At 58.8% G+C, this 17,884-nt stretch overlaps 2 protein-coding genes across 8 annotated transcripts in view; one reads left to right on the forward strand and one right to left on the reverse strand.

Annotated features, from left to right (window-relative positions):
* The first annotated feature begins 807 nt into the window (after positions 1-807).
* FUZ (fuzzy planar cell polarity protein) lies at positions 808-5,102 on the forward strand. Of its 5 annotated transcripts, none has more exons than XM_036885400.2 (11): positions 808-933; positions 1,377-1,498; positions 1,779-1,863; positions 2,113-2,181; positions 2,381-2,485; positions 3,251-3,448; positions 3,571-3,666; positions 3,998-4,104; positions 4,179-4,243; positions 4,315-4,389; positions 4,850-5,102. In XM_036885400.2, exons 2-11 carry the CDS (start codon positions 1,416-1,418, stop codon positions 5,074-5,076), a joined length of 1,110 nt encoding a protein of 369 aa, XP_036741295.2. In that variant the 5' UTR covers positions 808-933; positions 1,377-1,415; the 3' UTR covers positions 5,077-5,102. The 5 variants fall into 5 exon arrangements, with proteins under 5 accessions (XP_036741295.2, XP_057348790.1, XP_036741296.2 ...); XM_057492807.1 differs by lacking the exon at positions 808-933 and adding an exon at positions 956-1,112; XM_036885401.2 differs by lacking the exon at positions 808-933 and adding an exon at positions 956-1,112 and having other exon boundaries at positions 4,315-4,450; positions 4,850-4,985.
* Positions 5,103-5,109: 7 nt separating this feature from the next.
* The window catches only part of AP2A1 (adaptor related protein complex 2 subunit alpha 1), a 28,498-nt gene continuing 15,723 nt past the window's right edge, over positions 5,110-17,884 (reverse strand). Inside the window, exons 5-24 of one of the 3 annotated variants that reach the window (XM_057492800.1) lie at positions 16,618-16,747; positions 15,863-15,964; positions 14,373-14,481; positions 11,599-11,749; positions 11,056-11,224; positions 10,761-10,898; positions 10,433-10,615; positions 9,966-10,063; positions 9,503-9,734; positions 9,243-9,410; positions 9,004-9,167; positions 8,667-8,732; positions 8,283-8,339; positions 8,099-8,181; positions 7,890-7,980; positions 6,599-6,721; positions 6,398-6,514; positions 6,237-6,306; positions 5,918-6,052; positions 5,110-5,545 (exon numbers count right to left, since the gene is read on the reverse strand). In XM_057492800.1, the coding sequence (XP_057348783.1) occupies positions 5,468-5,545; positions 5,918-6,052; positions 6,237-6,306; positions 6,398-6,514; positions 6,599-6,721; positions 7,890-7,980; positions 8,099-8,181; positions 8,283-8,339; positions 8,667-8,732; positions 9,004-9,167; positions 9,243-9,410; positions 9,503-9,734; positions 9,966-10,063; positions 10,433-10,615; positions 10,761-10,898; positions 11,056-11,224; positions 11,599-11,749; positions 14,373-14,481; positions 15,863-15,964; positions 16,618-16,747 (2,464 nt within the window). In that variant the 3' untranslated portion in view covers positions 5,110-5,467. Of the gene's footprint in view, positions 5,546-5,917; positions 6,053-6,236; positions 6,307-6,397; positions 6,515-6,598; positions 6,722-7,392; positions 7,462-7,840; positions 7,981-8,098; positions 8,182-8,282; positions 8,340-8,666; positions 8,733-9,003; positions 9,168-9,242; positions 9,411-9,502; positions 9,735-9,965; positions 10,064-10,432; positions 10,616-10,760; positions 10,899-11,055; positions 11,225-11,598; positions 11,750-14,372; positions 14,482-15,862; positions 15,965-16,617; positions 16,748-17,884 lie in introns of those variants that run through there. The other 2 variants (XM_057492801.1, XM_036885396.2) reach the window with 2 other exon arrangements.

The following is a 17,884-nucleotide window of genomic DNA, read 5'->3' on the forward strand; positions in this document are numbered from 1 at the left end:
GGGGTCTTGATAATAGGGGGAGTCCAGTAACCACAATGTTCATGTAATTGTACATTAATGATAGCAAAATTTAAAAAAAATTATGCCTAAATAAGTTTAAAAGAGATCCATTAATAATACGAAATAAAAGGTCAAAGGGGGAAAAAAAGACGCTTTGTCTTTTATACGGTTTGATGAGAAAAAGTTTGAAAACATTAGCACGGTGATCGTATTTGTGAAAATGTGAATGTTCTGTGTTAAGCTGGCCACTTTTTATCTTAGGGAAAAGATCTTAACATTCTGCATGGATACATTACCGTGTACAAATTCATTACAAAAACAACATTTTTGTGATTCTGGAAAATAAACGATTTCATCTTTCTTTTTGTAGTTAACAAAACAACCACCTCATTTGGTGGTTACTAGGCAACGCTCGCAGGACGAAACCATCCTCGAGGGTGAGGGGGAAGCTAGTGTTTTTCCCGATTTTGCTCGGGGCTCATTCCGCGGCCATCTTTGGGAGGGAAACAGCTGTTTACAGCCTTAGAATGGAAAGTAACTTGGATGTGGTTGCTAGGCAACGCCTTCGTACCGTCGCCATCTTTAAGTGGGCAATTTAGAAATGTAAAAACCCTAGCTAATGTGGTTGCTAGGCAACGCCTTGGCTGTCACTATCCTCAAGCCGGGCTCTTCATTCTTTTCGTTAAATAAATGCAGTCAAACCACTTCAGGGAGAGACTATGAATGAAGCTTTGAAATTAAAACTTGCCTCCATCTTTGTTAGGGGTATTGTGACTTCCGGCTACGGCGGAAGAGGATGGGGCGTTATCGGGTGCTGCCGTAGCTGGAATTGAGGGCGGGTTTGAGTTGCATGAGGAAGGCGGGAATCTCGTTCTCTTCCAATCAGCCCCCCATCTCGCCCTCTGGCGGCTCTGGACGGCAGCCCGGCGTCGTGTAACCGGGGGCATGCTCCAAGGCGGGCACTGACCGTCCCTCACGAGGGGACGGGGCGGGGGTTCCAGATGGGGGAGGAGGGGACGGAGGGCACCGTACATCTGCTGTGCCTCGCCGCTTCCAGCGGGGTCCCCTTGTTCTGCAGAAGCAACCGCGGCGGCGCCTCAGCCCGCCAGCAGGTGGGGCCCTGGACGACTGGTTCTCCGAAATAGAAGGGGGTTGGTTAGGCGCTTGGATTCTGGGTCTTCAAGGGAGTAGGGGCTGGGGAGGTTTCAGAGTTGAGTTTAGAAGGCCGAGGGTGCGGTGGATCAATAATCCTGGTTTCCCGAAGAGGAGCCAGGGGATCTGGAAAGAGGAGGGGGCTGGGAACCCACCCAGACACTTGGGTTCCCAGGAGGAGGGGATTGGGGGCTCTTGCCTAATGTCCCCCAACCTTTCACCAGCTCCCGTTCTCTGTCATCGGCTCCCTCAATGGAGTCCATATGTTTGGACAGAATCTCGGGGTGCAGCTGAACTCTGCGAGGACCCAGGACACTACCGTGGTGTGGAAAAGCTTCCATGACAGGTCTCCAAGCAGTAGACTGGGGAATGGCTGGGCCCGGGTGATAGGGCCTGTTGGAGATGGACCTGAGGCCTTCCAGCTCTCCAAGGCCAACTGTTTACATGGCTGTGGGATCTTTGTCGAGCCAGCTACCCTCTCTGATCCCTGAGTTTCTCTGTATGAGAAGTTGGTGGTGCTGGAGAAGATGGAGCTGGTATTAGGGCTCAAGGGCAGACCTTATTTTCCTCACTGCTTGGTTGCCCTGGCCTGGACTCATTCTTCCTTCTCACCTTCCTTTCCACAGCATCACCCTCATTGTTCTGTCATCTGTGGAGGGCTCCTCAGAGCTGAGGCTGGAGAGACTGCTCCAGATGGTATTTGGGGCCATGGTGAGCCTTGCTAGCCCTTTTTCCCAAACCCAGGAATCTGAGCTCGTGGCATCCTTCTCCTTCAGATCCAGGAGTCCAGGCCCCCAACATGCTCCTCAAAATCCCAGGAGTCTTGGCCGATCTCAGTTGCTCCTGCCTCGGATTCAGGAGTCCACGTTCCCAGCCCCTTCCCCTCCAGTCCGAGCCCTGGCTCCTCCTCTCTCAGAACCAGCTGCCCAGGGGCCCTGCTCTCTTATATGGTTCTTCTAGGTTCTCTTCGTGGGGCTTGAAGAACTGACCAACATCCGTAACGTAGAGAGACTGAAGAAGGAGTTGAGGGTGAGGCTGCAGTACGTGATTGTTGGGAAATTAGGATACTTGGTCACGGATGTCTGGACCCAGTGCCCAGCAGCCCCTGGGGCAGCACGGTTGTCTGACTCTTGCGCTAGATAGACCCTGCAGGGCCCGTTTTCTGAGGGGGAAGCTGCAGATCTGGAGTCCACCTGGGTCTTAGGCTCCTCTCTTCTCCCTCTGCTAGGCCAGTTACCGCCTCATCGACAGTTTCCTGGGGGACTCTGAGCTCATCGGGGACCTGACCCAGTGCGTAGACTGTGTGGTTCCTCCAGAGGGGTCCCTCCTGCAGGTACTGGGGATGACTTGGGAACTCTTAAACCTCTCCCTGTGGGGCTCGGCTCAGTCCTCATCCCCTTAACTCTGTACCATTGCCTCTACCTCTTCCCATCTTGGCCTCCAGCCAGACCCCACTTTGCCCCGGAAGGATCTTTTTATGCCCAGAGCTAACCCTGCCCTTCCCCTGGTCACAGCCCCCCCACGGCTTCCAACTTCCCCAGGACAAGGACGTAGCCCCTCAGCCTGCTGTTGGAGGACCTGTGGAATCTGATGCCTGCCAACCTCCTCACCCTAACCTCTGCTAACTCCACAGTCCACCTTTGTCCAGCTACCTCATGGGTCCCACAAATCCCAACAACTTCCCAGCTTCCCTTCCTGGGCACATGCTGATCCTCTGCCTGGTGAATCTCGATCTACCCTTGCTTTAAATACTGCTCTTGTTGACTCATGTGGCATGGCCACCTCCCAGCAGTGTGACTCTCAGCAGGTGACTTGATCTCTCTGAGCTTCCCTATGTGGTCGATGGCACTTACCTGCTGCTGCTATAATCATTAGTTTCAGCGGCATGTGTCAGGCTGGGTAGCAGGCACTTACCTGTTTAAATCTAACTTGACAATGTGACTTGAGGACTGCACTGCATGTGAAGGTGAAGGAGCCCAAGCCCAGGGAGGGTAGCTCCGTGAGCATGACCACTAGGCAAGCTGTGAACCGTCCTCCTGGGAAGTTACTGCCGGGGTTCCTGTCTCCTGACTCGCAGTCGCCTGCCTCCCTCACCCAGGAAGCCCTCTCTGGATTCGCCGAGGCCGCGGGCACGGCCTTCGTCAGCCTGACCGTGTCGGGCCGCGTGGTGGCAGCCACAGAAAGCTGGTGGCGGCTGGGGATGCCGGAGGCCGTGCTAGTCCCTTGGCTGGCGGGGTCCCTGCCGCCGCAGGCCGCTCGCGACTACCCGGTGTACCTGCCGCACGGGAGCCCCACGGTGAGCGGGTGCGGCCGGTGGGGGTAAAGTGCGGCCGGGGGAAGCGCAGGAGAAGGGATGGGACCTGAGGCCGCATCGTGAGGAGGCGGGGCCCCGGCCCGCCCACCCGTGTCCCACTTCAGGTGCCGCACCGGCTCCTGACCCTGACGCTGCTGCCGGGCTTGGAGCTGTGTCTGCTCTGCGGGCCGCGCCCTCCCCTCAGCCAGCTGGACCCGCAGGTGAATGCGGGCCGTGTCCAGCTTCCCCCGCTTACACCCTGTACCGCCGGCCCGGCCCGACTCACCAGCTCACCCCTCGAGCGCTCTGCTCTGGACCCTCCGGGGTCAGCCCCGCCCCTCCCGAGGCCCCGCCCCCTTTGGACTGCGCTTCAACCACCACCACCTCAACCCGCCCCGTCTTTCGCTCTTACCCCATCCTTCCCGACCCCCGCCTTCCAGTTCCCTCTGCCCCCCCGCGAGGGGGCCCCGTCCCTCCTCCCTGGCCACGCCTCCTTGCCTTGGGACCTCCGAACTCACCCGCCCCGCCTCTCCATGACCACGCCCCTTGCAGCTCCTGGAGCGCTGGTGGCAGCCACTGCTGGATCCCCTGCGGGCCTGCCTGCCTCTGGGACCCCGCGGACTGCCCGCTGGCTTCCCCCTGCACAGCGACATCCTTGGGTAGGGCTCGGACGGAGCACTGGGTTGGAGGTCCTCATGCCCTCTTCCCTGGCCATGACACCCCTTTCCCACAGACTGCTGCTCCTCCACCTGGAGCTGAAACGTTGCCTCTTCACTGTGCAGCCCTCCGGGGATAAAGGTGAGGAGGGCAGGGCTGGAAGGGGTATGGACCTGGGAGGGCTCTGTCACCCTGCCTCTCTCCCCTTCCAGAGCCTTCCCCTGAGCAGCGTCGGCGCCTCCTCCGCTCCTTCTACACCCTGGTCACTGCCACCCACTTCCCACCAGGTCAGCGACGGGCACAGTGCCCCCTTGTATAGTCTGGGACACTGAGTCCCAGGTCACAGCGGTGGGAATGAGAGGTGGGAGCGCAGACAGCTAGCTGTCCCTTCCTAGCTGTAGGACTCCACCCCCCACCCCACTTACCATATTAAAGTAGGGCGACTGGGAGGGGTTACAGGAGCTCAGTGCCTGACACCTGGAAGGTGGTGTCACCTTCACATTTGTGATCTATACTGCTAAGCGGATGGCCTGGAGCTACACACAGTATCCCCAGGAAAGGGGTTCAGAGGCTGGGTGGGAAGAGGGGCCACAGTCCTGCTTCAGGTCACTTGAGAGCTGGCTGAAGGGGGGGGCTCTCCCCAGGAGTCAGGAACTGAAGCCCAGGATGGGGTGTGGCTTCTGCAGGTTGGCATCCTAATTGTCCAGGCCCCACTGGTCACCCTGGCCCTCCCTGTCCTTCCTCCAGAGCAAGGGCCACCAGAGGAGAAGGTGGAGGATGCAGCCTACCGGGCCCAGGTGCCACGAGCCTGCTACCTGGTGTCAGGAACTGAGAAGCCGGGCACAGGATGGCGGCTGGTGGCCCTGCAGTTAGGACCACGGCGACTGCTGCTGCTGCTCTCTGCTCAGAGTCCCACCCATGGGCTTCGGGGCCTGGCCACCCACACTCTGCATGCGCTCACCCCACTCCTTTGACCACTAGACAGGAGCCACGGCCAGACGCACAGCTATTAGCGTCTCTCTGTTTATTCGCTCACAATAATACACAGCCCCTGGACGGGGAGGGGGCGGGAGGGCGACGACAGGGTGGGGTGGGAGGGGAGGAGGCGTCCACTTCCCTGGCTTCTCCCCTCTGTGCTTGGGGGGGAAGGGAGGGAGGGGACTCCCCCTTACCCCCAGAATGTAAACAGCAGCAGATGAACAAAAATAAAAATACAAAAGGCCGGAGGAAGGTCCCAGGCACCCCCCCACCCCTGGGGTCTTCCCTGTCACCATGGAGGTCCCCACGCTGCCCCACCCACCAAAGCTGCCTCAGTCCTAGGGGCTGCCTGGTGCCAGCCACCTCCCCAGCGGCAGAGTCCGGGGCTCAGAACTGCTGGGCCAGCAGCTCACACAGGTGACGGGAGACGGGCTCCTTGCTGGTGCGCAGGGTCAGCCGGTACATCTGGGTGGGGGACACGGGGTGGGCGGCTCAGGGAGGACGCAGGGGATGGAGAGCCCGGGGGAGGGGTACAGGGGAGATAGAAGAAGAGAGGAAAAGGAGAGAAGAACCAGGAAGTTGATAGAAGGAACAGAAGGCAGCGGAGGAGACCAAGGAGGTAAAGGATGGAAGATAGAAGACCAAGAACGGTGGAAGTGACATGGAGGAAGGAAGGGGGCAGGAAGGCCAGAGGATGGAGAGCCAGGAAGGGGACAGGGCCTTGGAGCAGAGGCACATGAAGAAAAGAGCCCACGGGCTGGGAGTGTGGGGTGCAGAGAGCACACAAGGCAGGGCTGACTCATCAGTCTAAGGAAGGCCTCCCGCACCACCGCTCACCTGAGCCTGGGCGTTGGGCTCCAGCCGGAGCAGACAGCCCACCTGCAGGGCTTTAGTCTGGATGATTCCAGCCCCCACGAAGTTCTCAGGGTTGGGGTCCACATTGTCCAGGAGAGCAGAGCCAAACCCCAGTAGCTGGCGAGGAAGAGGGGCAGCAGTCAGAGGGTGTCAGGTTGTGAGCTCCTGAACAGTGGCAAACCAGCTCCCCCAAACCCTTGGGAGTGGGGAGTGGCCACACTCCACAGATAGGAAACGAGGTTCCCGTTAGGCAGGGGCAGGGCTGGGGTGTTGGTCGCGGGGCACTTCTCCTGGCTCTCACCTTTGCCTTGGTGACTTCCGAGTCCATGGGATGGTTGGCTTTGAAGATTTTCTGCGCCTCCTGTTGAGGGCTGGGGGCGGGGAAAGGTTCAAGTCAGGGACTTGGACGCTCCGGCCCCGCCCACCCCGAAATGGGGCTGTGGCTCTGCCCCCGGGGCTCACAGGCTCAGCTGCTTCCAACGCTGGAAGAAGTCCTGGGCCGCCATCTCTGTCGGCTGGAAGAACTTGTTGATGGTCACCGGAAGCTTCAGGGTGAGGGACTGGGGGGCGCCCCCGTACCTGGCCGGAGAGCAGGGAGGGTTCCCTCACGCCCCGCCCGGCGTACCAGAGGCCCCGCCCCCGGCAGCGTCCCGCCCTGCTCACCGGAAGCGCACAGACAGAAGCGGGGGCGTCAGGAAGTCCCGCAGACACTCGATGTTGAGCACTTGTTGCACCTGCGCCCCGCCGTCCACCTGCGCGGCCACGCGCTTGGTCTGTACGGCCAGCTGTGCACACCGTCAAGGAAGCCAGAGACAGGAGATGGCCTGGGCGGTCCTGGCATGAACCCCTGATGCTTCGGCACTTTGTCTGCAGGCAGCCCCAGCCTTAAGGCAGGCCTCTGCCGGGGGCAGCCCTACCATCCCAGACTCATCCTACAAAGCCCAGCTCCAAAGTCCTTCCTAAGTGAAGCCTCTCCATTGTGCCTCCTCTGGCCTTCTGCAAAGGACTCAGCAGCCTCCTTATGGCAAATGTCACACCATACTGGGGCAAGGGCCTTCAGTGGCTCTGAAGCTGCCTGAGCTTGAATTCCAACTCTTCACCGCCTCAGTGACTCTGGCCAGGCTACTTAGCCTCATCTGCAAAATGGACGTAGTGTCCTTAGCGTTCAATGAAATAACTTTGTACAAGTACTTATTAAACTGTTTGGCTCATGGTAAGTGCATAAAGATGGTGGCAGCACTATTATCACCATTTACCTTCATGTCAACAGCCCATCAGCAAGGACAGGGTCTTACGCATTTCTCACCTCAGCCACTGTCCCACACACAGCACAAAGTGGAGCCTATAGGCCTCTGGAAATGCTGATGATGAATGAAGCAAAGAATGGGAAAGTTCCTCAACGTTTGGGGTCTAACCCCAGTAACTTCACAGGCATGGAAACCAAGGTTAGTGAAGGAGCTCAAGGACTTCCTTTAAGCCAGCTGACCTTCCAGGGCTTTCCAACAGCACTGAACTTCAAAACAACCCTATGGGAGGGAAGAGGAGGCTCCACACTTCCAAGGCAGGACAAGAAGGCTGAGAGAGGCAAAGTGACTGGCCTGGGTTACACAGAGAAGTCCCTGTCAGCATCGAGACCCCAGGGAGGCACTGGAATGATGGGTGTGGAGCCTGGTGGATGACGAGGTCAGGGCGTGGAAGGGGGCTGACAGGGACACACAGGCACACACGGCACACACATCGCATCACTTCACTGCCATCACCTGTCCTGGGGGAAGGAGGCCCACCCCTGTCTTACAGACGACACTGAACCTCAGAGGAGTAACCATGTGCTCAGGCTCTTGGGTGAGAGGGCCAAATGGGTCTGGACCTGGGTCCACCTGGGTCCCAGAGGCCAGAAAGGCAGACCTGGAAGGGCAGGGCGGGCACCAGGGGTCTGGACCAGGCCAAGAGGATATGAGTCTGCAGGTCTCCCGGGTGGACCACAGTGGGTAAGAAGTTCTGGAACTGCACGGAGGTCTTGTTGCCATAGAAGAGATACATGCGGCCTGCGGTAGGTGGGGAGAGGCAGGGCTCCATCCAAGTTCCTTCAACTCCCTCCCCAGCTGCTACCCAAGCCAAGGTCTTCCCAAGATCCCAGCCCCACAATCTTGTCCTCGCACACACCCAAGTTCTGCCGGAACTCTGACTTGACTCCAATCTGCAACAGCTGGTTCTCAAACAGGACTCCGTTATTCTTGCACACAAACCTGGGCAGGGCAGCAGGGAGCTCAGGATGATAAGGGCCTGGGCCCCGCCGTGTGTTTCCCACCTGTCCCCATTCCGCTCCCTGATCCTTCCTGAGACTCACTTATTCAGCAGTTCGTCAGCTTCTGGGATGGGCGGGCCGATGTCCTCAGGACCTGGGCTGCAGGTGGAGAAAGAAGTGAGATTGGGAGGCTTGGAAGGCTACACGTAAAGGCCCAGAGCTAATGGAAGGAGACAGCAAGCCCTGAAAGGACAGAACCCCAGAATCCATATACCCAGATTCCCCAAAGAACCCCAATTGCCTCTAATGGGAAGAGGCTCCTGGCATGGGCCGTTCCCACCCTGGACCCCCAGTCAGAGGACCCTGACTTTCACTCCCCCATTGCCTCTGCAGCTCATCAGCAGCCCCTTGACAAGAGCTCCCCAGTCCCCTAACCCTCCCTTGGAACACACTGCCCCCCGCCAACCCCTTGAGGCCACCCCTTACTCAGCAGCTGGAGCTGGGTCAGCCAGCAAAGCCATGGGGCTCTCAGGGGCAGGCGGCTCCAGCTCGCTGGGCCATCCAATCCCAGAGCAGACAAGAGAAGACAGGCGTGGCAGGCAGCCAATCCCACAGAGGCAGCAAGAGAGCCGAAGAGAGGAGGGGGAAGGGAGAGAGGAAGAGCAGGCTGAGACACAGTGATGCGAAAGGACGAGGGGTGGCCCGGGTCAGCCAAGAGTCCAGAGTGGCCAGAGGGAGGGAGGTGGCAGCCAGGGCGACAGAGGCACAGGGACAGGGAGGGGGCAGATGGAAAAGGGGCGGCCCAGGCCCACGGTGGCGGTACCTGAGGAAGGCCTCCTCGGGGGTGGGTCCCAGGCCGGGCTGGGTGGCTGGGCCATCAGAGAAGACGTCCACCAGGAGGTTCCCTGCGCCCGAGGGAGCCGGGGGTGCCGCTGGGGGAGGGGCTGCCCGCAGCCCCAGGAGGTCGGCAGAGGGTGAGGGTGTCGACTGCAGGGAACACAGGCAGAGGTAAGAAGAGGCGACAACCGGACCCACCCTAGTGGCCAGGGCCCTGGGACTCACCACAGTGCTGGGGGTGGCCTCCACACCCCCATTGATATCGTTGCTGCTGGGGTCCCTCCGGCCGTCGTCCAGGGCGCTGCCGGCCCCCGGCCCCTTCTTGCGCTTCAGCTTGGCCAGGATGGACGACTCGCGCTCGGGGAAGGGCGGCATCTCCTCCAGCACTGTGGCCTGTGGGGTGAGGGACAGGTGTCAGCTCAGTCAGCCACGAGGAGGAGAGGGAGGACAAAGCTCGGAGAGCGGAGGAGGGGCCAGGCTCTGACCAGGACGTCCGTGCTGGCCACCGAGCTGAGCGTGAGGTACTCGACGGCGCGCTGCTGCAGCTCCACATCGGCATTGCGCAGCTGGGAGCCGGCCCGCAGCACACCCTGGATGGTGGCCTTGGTCTCCGGGAAGAGGTTGATGAACTTGATGTAGGTGGACAGCAGCAGGGCCCGCGTGGCCACACTGCACAGGTGGAACTTGGAGTGCAGTAGTGAGAACTGCACTGGGGGGCTGTGGGGGGGTTAGTGTCAGACAGCAGCAGCCCCTGCCCGCCCACGGACCCTTCCCAGGACCCCCAGCTGGCCCCAGGCCGCAGCCACTGCAGTGCCGGGTCCCAGAGGTCCTAGCTGGTTCTCTCCCCCCGCCAGGTGGGGGCAAGGGGCCAGGAGCCTCATCACCACCAACACTGAGATTCCTGGGGACCTCTTGAGTCCCTTCAAAAGCGCATGTCCGCCCCCTCACCTGGAGCGGGGATCCCCAGCAATCAGGTTCCCAAACTCCCCGAGGATGTAGCCGCCGACCTTCACCATGTTCTCATGGCACGCTGGGGCCTGAAGTGCCTGGGAAGCGGGCACGGGGTGGGTAAGGACAGGGAGCACCGGGCGCCAGGTGCTGTGCTAAGCCCTTGACTCCCACCAATTTGTGGAACCCTCCCGACTCTCCAATGGGGAAACCAAGGCAAAGAGTTATTAAGTGACTGGCCACTCACACAGGTGGTAAAATGGGGTGGCATGGGGCTCCCTCTCCTGGAGCTGAGACCTGGGAATCACTGACTACACTCAGAGCACCCCATGCCCATGCACTGCTGACCCCCATGTCCCTTGGGTGGCTCTGAGGAGGAAGCAGAACGGGGGCCCAGGACGGCCAGCCCCACAGCCCCAGCTGTTCCTGCTCTGCCCTGATGCCCCACTGTGCGGGGGGGGGCTGACCTCAAAGACGGTCTTGGCAGCGTAGCCCTGGACATCATCGCGGTTAGTGACAATCTGCAGCACACGGTACCACACCTCCTCACTCACGTAGTCGCCCGCGATGCGGATGAGGTTGAGGATGGTGTCCACATACCAGCTGTAGTCCACTGCATACTTCTCGGCCAGGATGGCCACCTTCAGGACCTGCCAGCCAGGGGAATGGGTGTGCAAGTGAGCACAGGCGTGTACCCACAGCAGGGAGTCAGAGTGTGGATTCGCTGGAGCTGGGCTCACGACTATCCCCATCAGAAGGCCCAAGGCCCCAGCCCCCTCCTCCCCCGGGACTCACGATCTCTTCGCGGATGGCATAATCAGCTGTCTCCAGGTACCGCAGCATCTCCGACACAATCTGCTTGGCATTGCTCCGGTCACACATGGCGTACAGGAGGTCGGCTGCCCGCTGTCTCACACTGACGTCCCGCTCCGTCTGAGGGAGGAGAGCAGGTGGGGTGTGTTCCAGCTCTGCTATGGCACAGGGCTGGCCGCTGCTGGCCTCTGAGCCCTGGGCCTCTCTGAGGAGGCAGAGGAGACCCGGGCCAGGTCAGTGGGGAGGGCTGGCTCGGACAGGGCCTGAGAGGCTCCACCTTGAGGGCATTGATGACGGTGTCAATGTGGGTCTTGACCGCCTCATGGGAGAACTCGGAGCTGGCCAGCGTGCACATGCTCTCCAGGGCCAGGTAGCGCAGGTTGGTCTCCCGGTGCTGCAGGAACTGGCCCAGCTGGTTACAGGCCCGCACCAGGAGGTTGGGCTCGCTGCCAGTGAGAGAGAAATCGGGGGCAGGGGGCAGCATGAGGTGGAAGATTCCAGCCCAGCTGGTGTGTCCTGCATCACCCTCAGGACCTGGGTCTCAACGCCTGCCCTGGGTCCCAGTCATCACCCCTCCTGATGACCCAGACATCTGGGCCTCTGAACCCAAATAAATATATCCAGGAAATCTGCCTCCCAGGAAGGGCCAGCACCAACCTGGTCGGGAAACATGCCACAGTCATCATCCTCTTACCTAGAAGGCATGGTTCCCAGACCCACTCCACAAGGATGCAAGAGTCCAGGCCCCCACAGCCCCCTCCTCTCTCAGACCCAGGAGTCTAGGTCCCCAGCACCCCCTTTCCCAGCGCCAGGCTGCCACCTGTCGTAGTGGATGATGAGGCTGATGGTCTCGAAGAGGATGGCGTTCTTAGCGTTGGAGTGCTGGACTTTCTTGGACTTGGGCGGCTCCTGGGCCTTGTTGAGCACAGTCTCCAGACACTCTACCAGCCGCCCCTTCACGGCCGCATCCTCTGAGGAAATGGAGGGCACCCCCAGGCTGAGCGCTCTGCTGGCCCGGCCCACCTGCCAGGTGTAGGAGCCACCCGGGCTCCCATCCTCCCCAGGAAGATTGTGGTCCCCACAGCTGCAGGCCAGGGTGTCTGGGCCCTCAAGCCCTTTCCAGGGCCCCAGGAAGCAGGGGAGGTGGGAGAAGGCTGGCGGAGGACACCACTCCAGACCTGGCTCTCATAACTCTTCTGGGCAAGCAGTTCTACCATGCAAACCTTGGTTTCCCCTTGTGCAGCACCAATACTCTTTAGATTTCTCTCAGAGCAAAAAGAGCTCCAGGAACGTTCCCCAGAGACACCCTGAAACCCGGGCCTTCCCAAAGAGCTGTCTTGAGTGCCTGGGACAGACACCAACCAGAAGGCTCAAAACATACACCAATAACTGCCATTCCCTGGAATAAGAGGCAACACCGCAAGGACAGAACAGTTGTCAAGTGTCCAGCAAAACCTGTTGCACCCCTACCTATCAGGCTGCTCGTGGGACAGAGGAACGAGCTAAAGGACACAAGGTGGCCATCAGCCAAATCCTGAACGTGGGACACGCCGCAGCGCAAACCTTCCTGGTTTCTTCAAAAACAGGGGTAGGGGATGTGGACGGGGGACTATTCCAGACTAAAAACAAAAATGACAAAGACATACAAAAATGTAACGGTGGTCCAAAATTATACTGTATTTTTTCAAAGCCATAAAAATAAAGCTGTGGACAATCAGGATGGCAATTTGAGTGACAGCAGAGGACACTGTGAGGTAAATTCGAACCTTCTTAGGTGGGACAAGGGCACTGTGGTTTTGCAGTGTTCTTGGTCTTATGAGATGCATGCGGAAATATTTCAGGGGGAGCATTCAGATGTTTGCAACTTATTTTCAAGGAATTCAGCAAGTGTGCCTCTGAGAGAGGGAGCCGGCAGGACGCCCACACAGAGGCTGTCACGATTCCCACTGGTCCTGGGATGGGCTGTCCAGGGGGTTGTTATGTTGTTCCTGCAACTTATCTTTGTAGTTGAAATTTTCCGTAGTGAGAAATTGGGGCAAATGTCACACGATAAAGGGAATAATTGTTCCACTTTAAAAGAGACTTATGAGAATAATAAAGTCAGTACCTATGTCTTAATTAGATCCTAGTGTGAACTGACTTGTGAAAAACATTTTGGGGAAAGTCAGGAAAATCTGCCATGGGTGTCAAAGAACACCAGGAATCAATCATTTTTGAGTGACCACAGAATTGATGTTGTGAATGAAAAGCCTATAGTTTGCAGAAGCACGTAACCAGATATTTAAAGGTTAAACAACATGATGTCTGTTACTGACTTCTAAGTATTTTAGAAAAAATAGCAAGGACAAGCATACCCAGCAAAATGCAAAGTCTAGATCACAGGTACTCTCTAATTCCCCATATGATGGACAAGTTTTCATAATACAGTGCACAAAAATAATAAATTGGAGACAGCCTGTCATGCCCAGCATCATTTTCTCGGGGCCATGGCTGTAATTCCTACAACGCAGAGGGTCAAAGTAGGTAAGATGCCTGCTCTGGGAACACCCCAAAATTCTGAGGTGTGGATCCTGGGATGGAAGGGGGCTTAGAGCTCTTTCTTAGCCCTTCCTTATGGAATGAGAAAAGAGGCTGAAGGGGCAAGAGGCTTCCCCAGGCCCCACGACAAAATTCATCACTGGCTTTCACAGGCTGGGAGGGGTCTTTGGTGTCACTCACATCACAGATTCAAATACACGGACACACACTGACACACATCCACACGGGTGTTCAGACCCGGAGACCTGCACAGTCACGTGCTCACAGATACACACACAGAGACAGGCTCGCACATGCTGGCTGTGAGGATTCAGCCCTGGCCCATGGTGCTCGGTACCCTGGCCGAAGTGAAGGGACTGGCTTATGAGGCACCTGCTACGTGCTCAGCGCCTCTGTGAGTTGGACGGCCGAGGAGACGGCAGCTCAGGGGAGCCATGGCCCAAGTGATAGAGGGAGGGGGTTTAGACCCCAGATTCTGGAGTCAGGCTCTGCGCCTCATCACTGCCCAGGCCTGGAAAGGGATGTCTCACCTCCAGGCCTCAGATTCCCTGTCTGCATGTTGCAGCAATGGCTCCCCCCTGCCAGCTCTGTTGGGGGGGCACAGACACCGCCAGTGTAGTATCTGGCTCCCTGTGGGAGCTTCATCCATGCCAGTGGCTGTGACCCCAAGCAATGAGGGCATGAAACCCCTAACAGAGCTAAACTAATTCAAACACGGCCTGGAATCACCCCTTGACCCGCTGGGTGACCTTGGGTGAAAACCTCCCTCTCTAAACCCCCGTTTCCTCATCTGTAAACAGGTGGTGACAACAGCCCTTGCATGACAGGGCTGGAGCAGAGTGTGGCTTTGCAGGGCCCACAGTAGGGGATCAACAACCCCCAGCTATTAGACTGATTCTTGGGCTGCACCCCACTCCCACCCCACCTCCCACTCGACTGTCTCAGAACAGGGCCTGGAGGAACCAGGCCTGCCTCAAGAGAAATCCTGACCCAGGCCCCCCAGCCCCAGGCCCCACCTGCCCCCCCAGATCCCAGTCCAGGTGGGCTTGGGGGTACCTGGTGGGGGGTAGCACTGTAGCAGCCGCAGGAGTTTCACCGAGAGCCAGGGCGCCGGAACGAAATAGTAGGTGTAGTCCTGGAGGTCCGTGGAGGCTGAGGAGACGATCTGGGGGCAAAAGGGACTAAGGCATGGGCCGGGGGTGCAGCAAACGCTGCCTTCCCAAGGTGGGCACAAGGCGGGTGATGACACCCTCAGGCACACAGTGCGCCCGGGTGGATCAGGAACTAAAGTGGTTGATTTTTCCCAGTAAAGCTGCTCTCTGACAATGCGAGTCCCTCCTGTGAGCTCCGACTGCTGCTACCTGCCTCACCATGCCCTGGCCATCTGCTCTGGGCACCCAACACACCGGCTCACCGGAGACTATTTCCTTGTAGGTCTCCCCAAGACTGGGAGCTACTCAGGGGTGGGAAGTGGGTCTGACCCTTGTCTAGGTCCCCAGGCCCAATACAAGGTCAGACACAAGAAAGGCACAGGGCTAAAGAGAGAAATTAATCAAAGGACATGTGACTTTTTTTCCTCACAGCAAACTCCTACTCAACCTTGAAAACCCTTTCTCCAGGAAGTATTCCCACCATGGCCTGTACCACCTCCATGATGGTATATGCCCTGTCCCCACTGTCACTGTCCGTGTCTCCCCTGCCAGCCCGGCACACCGGAGTCTTCAGATGTGCGGTGAATGAATGAGACAGTGATTAGATGGGCTGGTGTGCTGTTCTCTTTGGGAATCCAGGCCTCCTCTTACCTGCCCAGGAAGTGTTTATATTCACTCCATGTCTCAACTCAGAGATCACCTCTCCCAGGAAGCCTCCCCAGACTCCTAGGCTGGGTTAAGTGCCTCCTTTTGGGGTCTAGAATGCCCTGGGCTACCTCCACAGCAGCATAAACCACCCCCTTAGTGATCAGCTCTGACAAAGTCGGCCTGCCTCACCGCATGCCCCTCCCCTCAAGAGGACTCCTTGAGGACTCAGGTCTGACTCATCCGTGTCCCTGGTGTTGGCCCACACAGAGCTGGCACAGAGGAGACCTCAGGGCATGTTCCCAGGACAGAAGCGAAGGTGGTGAGAGGACCAAAAAGGAGAGAAGGGGAGATGTACAGGGAAGAGGCACAGGAGAAGCAGAGCAGAGAAGGCAGGCAAGGGGCAGGCGGGGCAACACCAGGATGCAGCCCTCTCTCCCTGGGTGTGCGCCACGTGCCAGGCCCTGTTCTAACACTCTCTAGATTGGTTCACAGCAGCTTTGAGGTGGGCACTGGTATCACCTCCATTGAACAGGGGCAGATGAGGCCCAGAGATGAAGCCACTTGTCCAGAGGCACACAGCCAGGAGGTGGCTGAGCTAGGATGAACCCAGCTCACAGCCTATCCCTAAACCACTGGATTGGGCTGCCTCTCAGGGGAGAATGGGGGGAACCAGAGAAGTGCCCCAGGGACAGGGACGCCAGGGACGCCAGGGCCACCTCGTCCAGCCAGCACCAAGACCATGCTCACCCGGCTCAGGCGAGACACAGCCAGGGAGATGCATGTCTTGAAGTCGTCTGGGTTCTTCTTGCAGAGACAGGTGATGAGGCTGACAGCGGCTGTGACCACACCCTGTGGGAGCAGATGAGTGGCAGGTCAGGGCCTGGAGGGTCAGACTGGGGCCGAGCATCCAGGCCACATGTCGGAGAGCAGACTCGGGGGCATGGCAGGCGTGGGGTGTGCGGGAGGGGTGTGCTTGGGTGTGCACAGGTGTCACGGGGGGTGTTTCAGGACTGGGGGCCACAGCCGGCACTGACCTGGGTGTGTGGAGTGCCCGAGAGGGCCCACCGGGCTGAGGAGCAGGGCGTGGTCACAGAGGTGGCGATGGTGGAGGGACCGGGAGTGTTGGGGTGGGGACAGAGTTGGCGTCTCCTGTGCTGGCTGGGCAACCGACAGGCACTGGGAGCACCTCTGGGTGTCATAAAGAGGCTGGGATTTTTCTGGAGGCTGGGTGGGTGATGGGTGTTGGGAACACTGGACAGGATCCCTGGGTCACCAGGTGGGTGTCAGGGACGAAGGTGGGGGTTTCTGGACAGCTGGGTGGGTACTGAGTACTGGGGATATGGGGCCAGACTCTCTAGGTGCCTGGCTGAAGGGAGGGACAGAGGCGAAACTCCTGGGCACCCAGGTGGACATCAAGGGCCCGAAGGATCTATGTTGGCCCACGGTGGGTAGGCCTTGCAGGCAGCAGCCCAGGGTCTTAGGATGCTGGGCAGGGGCCTTACCATGTGCTGGTCATTGAGCAGGTGCACCACCCGGGCTGTCCACTCGCCCATGGGCACCAGGTCAGGTGAGGCCTTGTAGAGCCGTAGCAGGCACAGGGCCGCGCTCTGCTTCACACTGTCCATGCTGTCCCTGCAGGGGCACAACATGAGGGCTGGAAGGTCAGTGTGACCGCAGCCCCACATACCTCCCTTCCTCTCGCCCCTCCCAGGAAGAGGCCCAGTGATGGGTGGAGAGCCAGCTGGAGTGGGACCCAAGCTGGTACTGCCCTCATCACCCACCAAGCCTCAGTTTCTTCATCTGCCAAATGGGTAGCATCTCAGTAACCTCGTGGGGTTACAAGCAGAGCTAAGCAAACTGTCCAGCCCGGCTCAGCACCGCACCTTACCTTCTTCATCCAACATGCACTTAGCGCTCATCGGGCACCAAGCACCACTGTGGGCATGCGGATAGAGCGGCGGACACACTGGTCCAAGCATCTGTCCTTACAGGCCTCCGTGGTAGCCGGGACAGCCAGTGTCCAAGCACACACCCCAGGTGCAGTCAGGGCTCAGGGCTACAGCGCCCACTAGGGCAGGTACTGGGGCTGGGGACATTTTTGGAGGAAGGCCTCTGATAAGGTGTCAGGGAAATGGAAAACTGAGTAACTTTAAAAAAAACGGAAAATCTCCACACAATGTCCCGGGTTGCCTGGGCCTGTGGGAAGGCCAGCATGGAGGCTGGTGGGGCTGCAGCGAGGGAGTGACAAGGACTACAGACAGGGCAGACGGACACAGGACCAGATGGAGGAGGGCCTCAAGGGCTTCCAGCAGGAGACGGAGCTGCTGGCAGTGAGGGGCGGAGGAGCAGCCGTCTGAAGGCGACAGCAGGAAAAGCTGCCAGCCACAGCCCTTCCACTCTGCCTGGCTCTCGCGTTCCAAGTGCTCTGCGCAGATTCTTATTGCATCTTCACAGCAAACCGGGAAAGTAGGTACTGTTATTGACCACCGCTCCCCAGATCTGACCTGTTTTCAAGGGCTCCCTCTGCAGACGTGTGGAGAAGAGCCTGTGGGGGCATGAGGAACAAGCAGGGAGGCTGGGGGTGGTGAGGGACAAGCAGGGAGGCTGGGGGTGGTGAGGGGCAATCAGGGAGGCTTGGGGTGGTGACAGCAATAGTCCAGGGGGGAGACGCTGGGGCCTCAGACTGGGCAGCCGCACGGACGGTGGGAAGTGCTTATGTTCGGGATGCATGTGTTAGATCAAAACAGGACTTGCTATGAGAGGGATGAA

The sequence above is a fragment of the Manis pentadactyla genome, chromosome 15 (genome assembly GCF_030020395.1).
Source record: "Manis pentadactyla isolate mManPen7 chromosome 15, mManPen7.hap1, whole genome shotgun sequence".
Taxonomy (NCBI): domain Eukaryota; kingdom Metazoa; phylum Chordata; class Mammalia; order Pholidota; family Manidae; genus Manis; species Manis pentadactyla.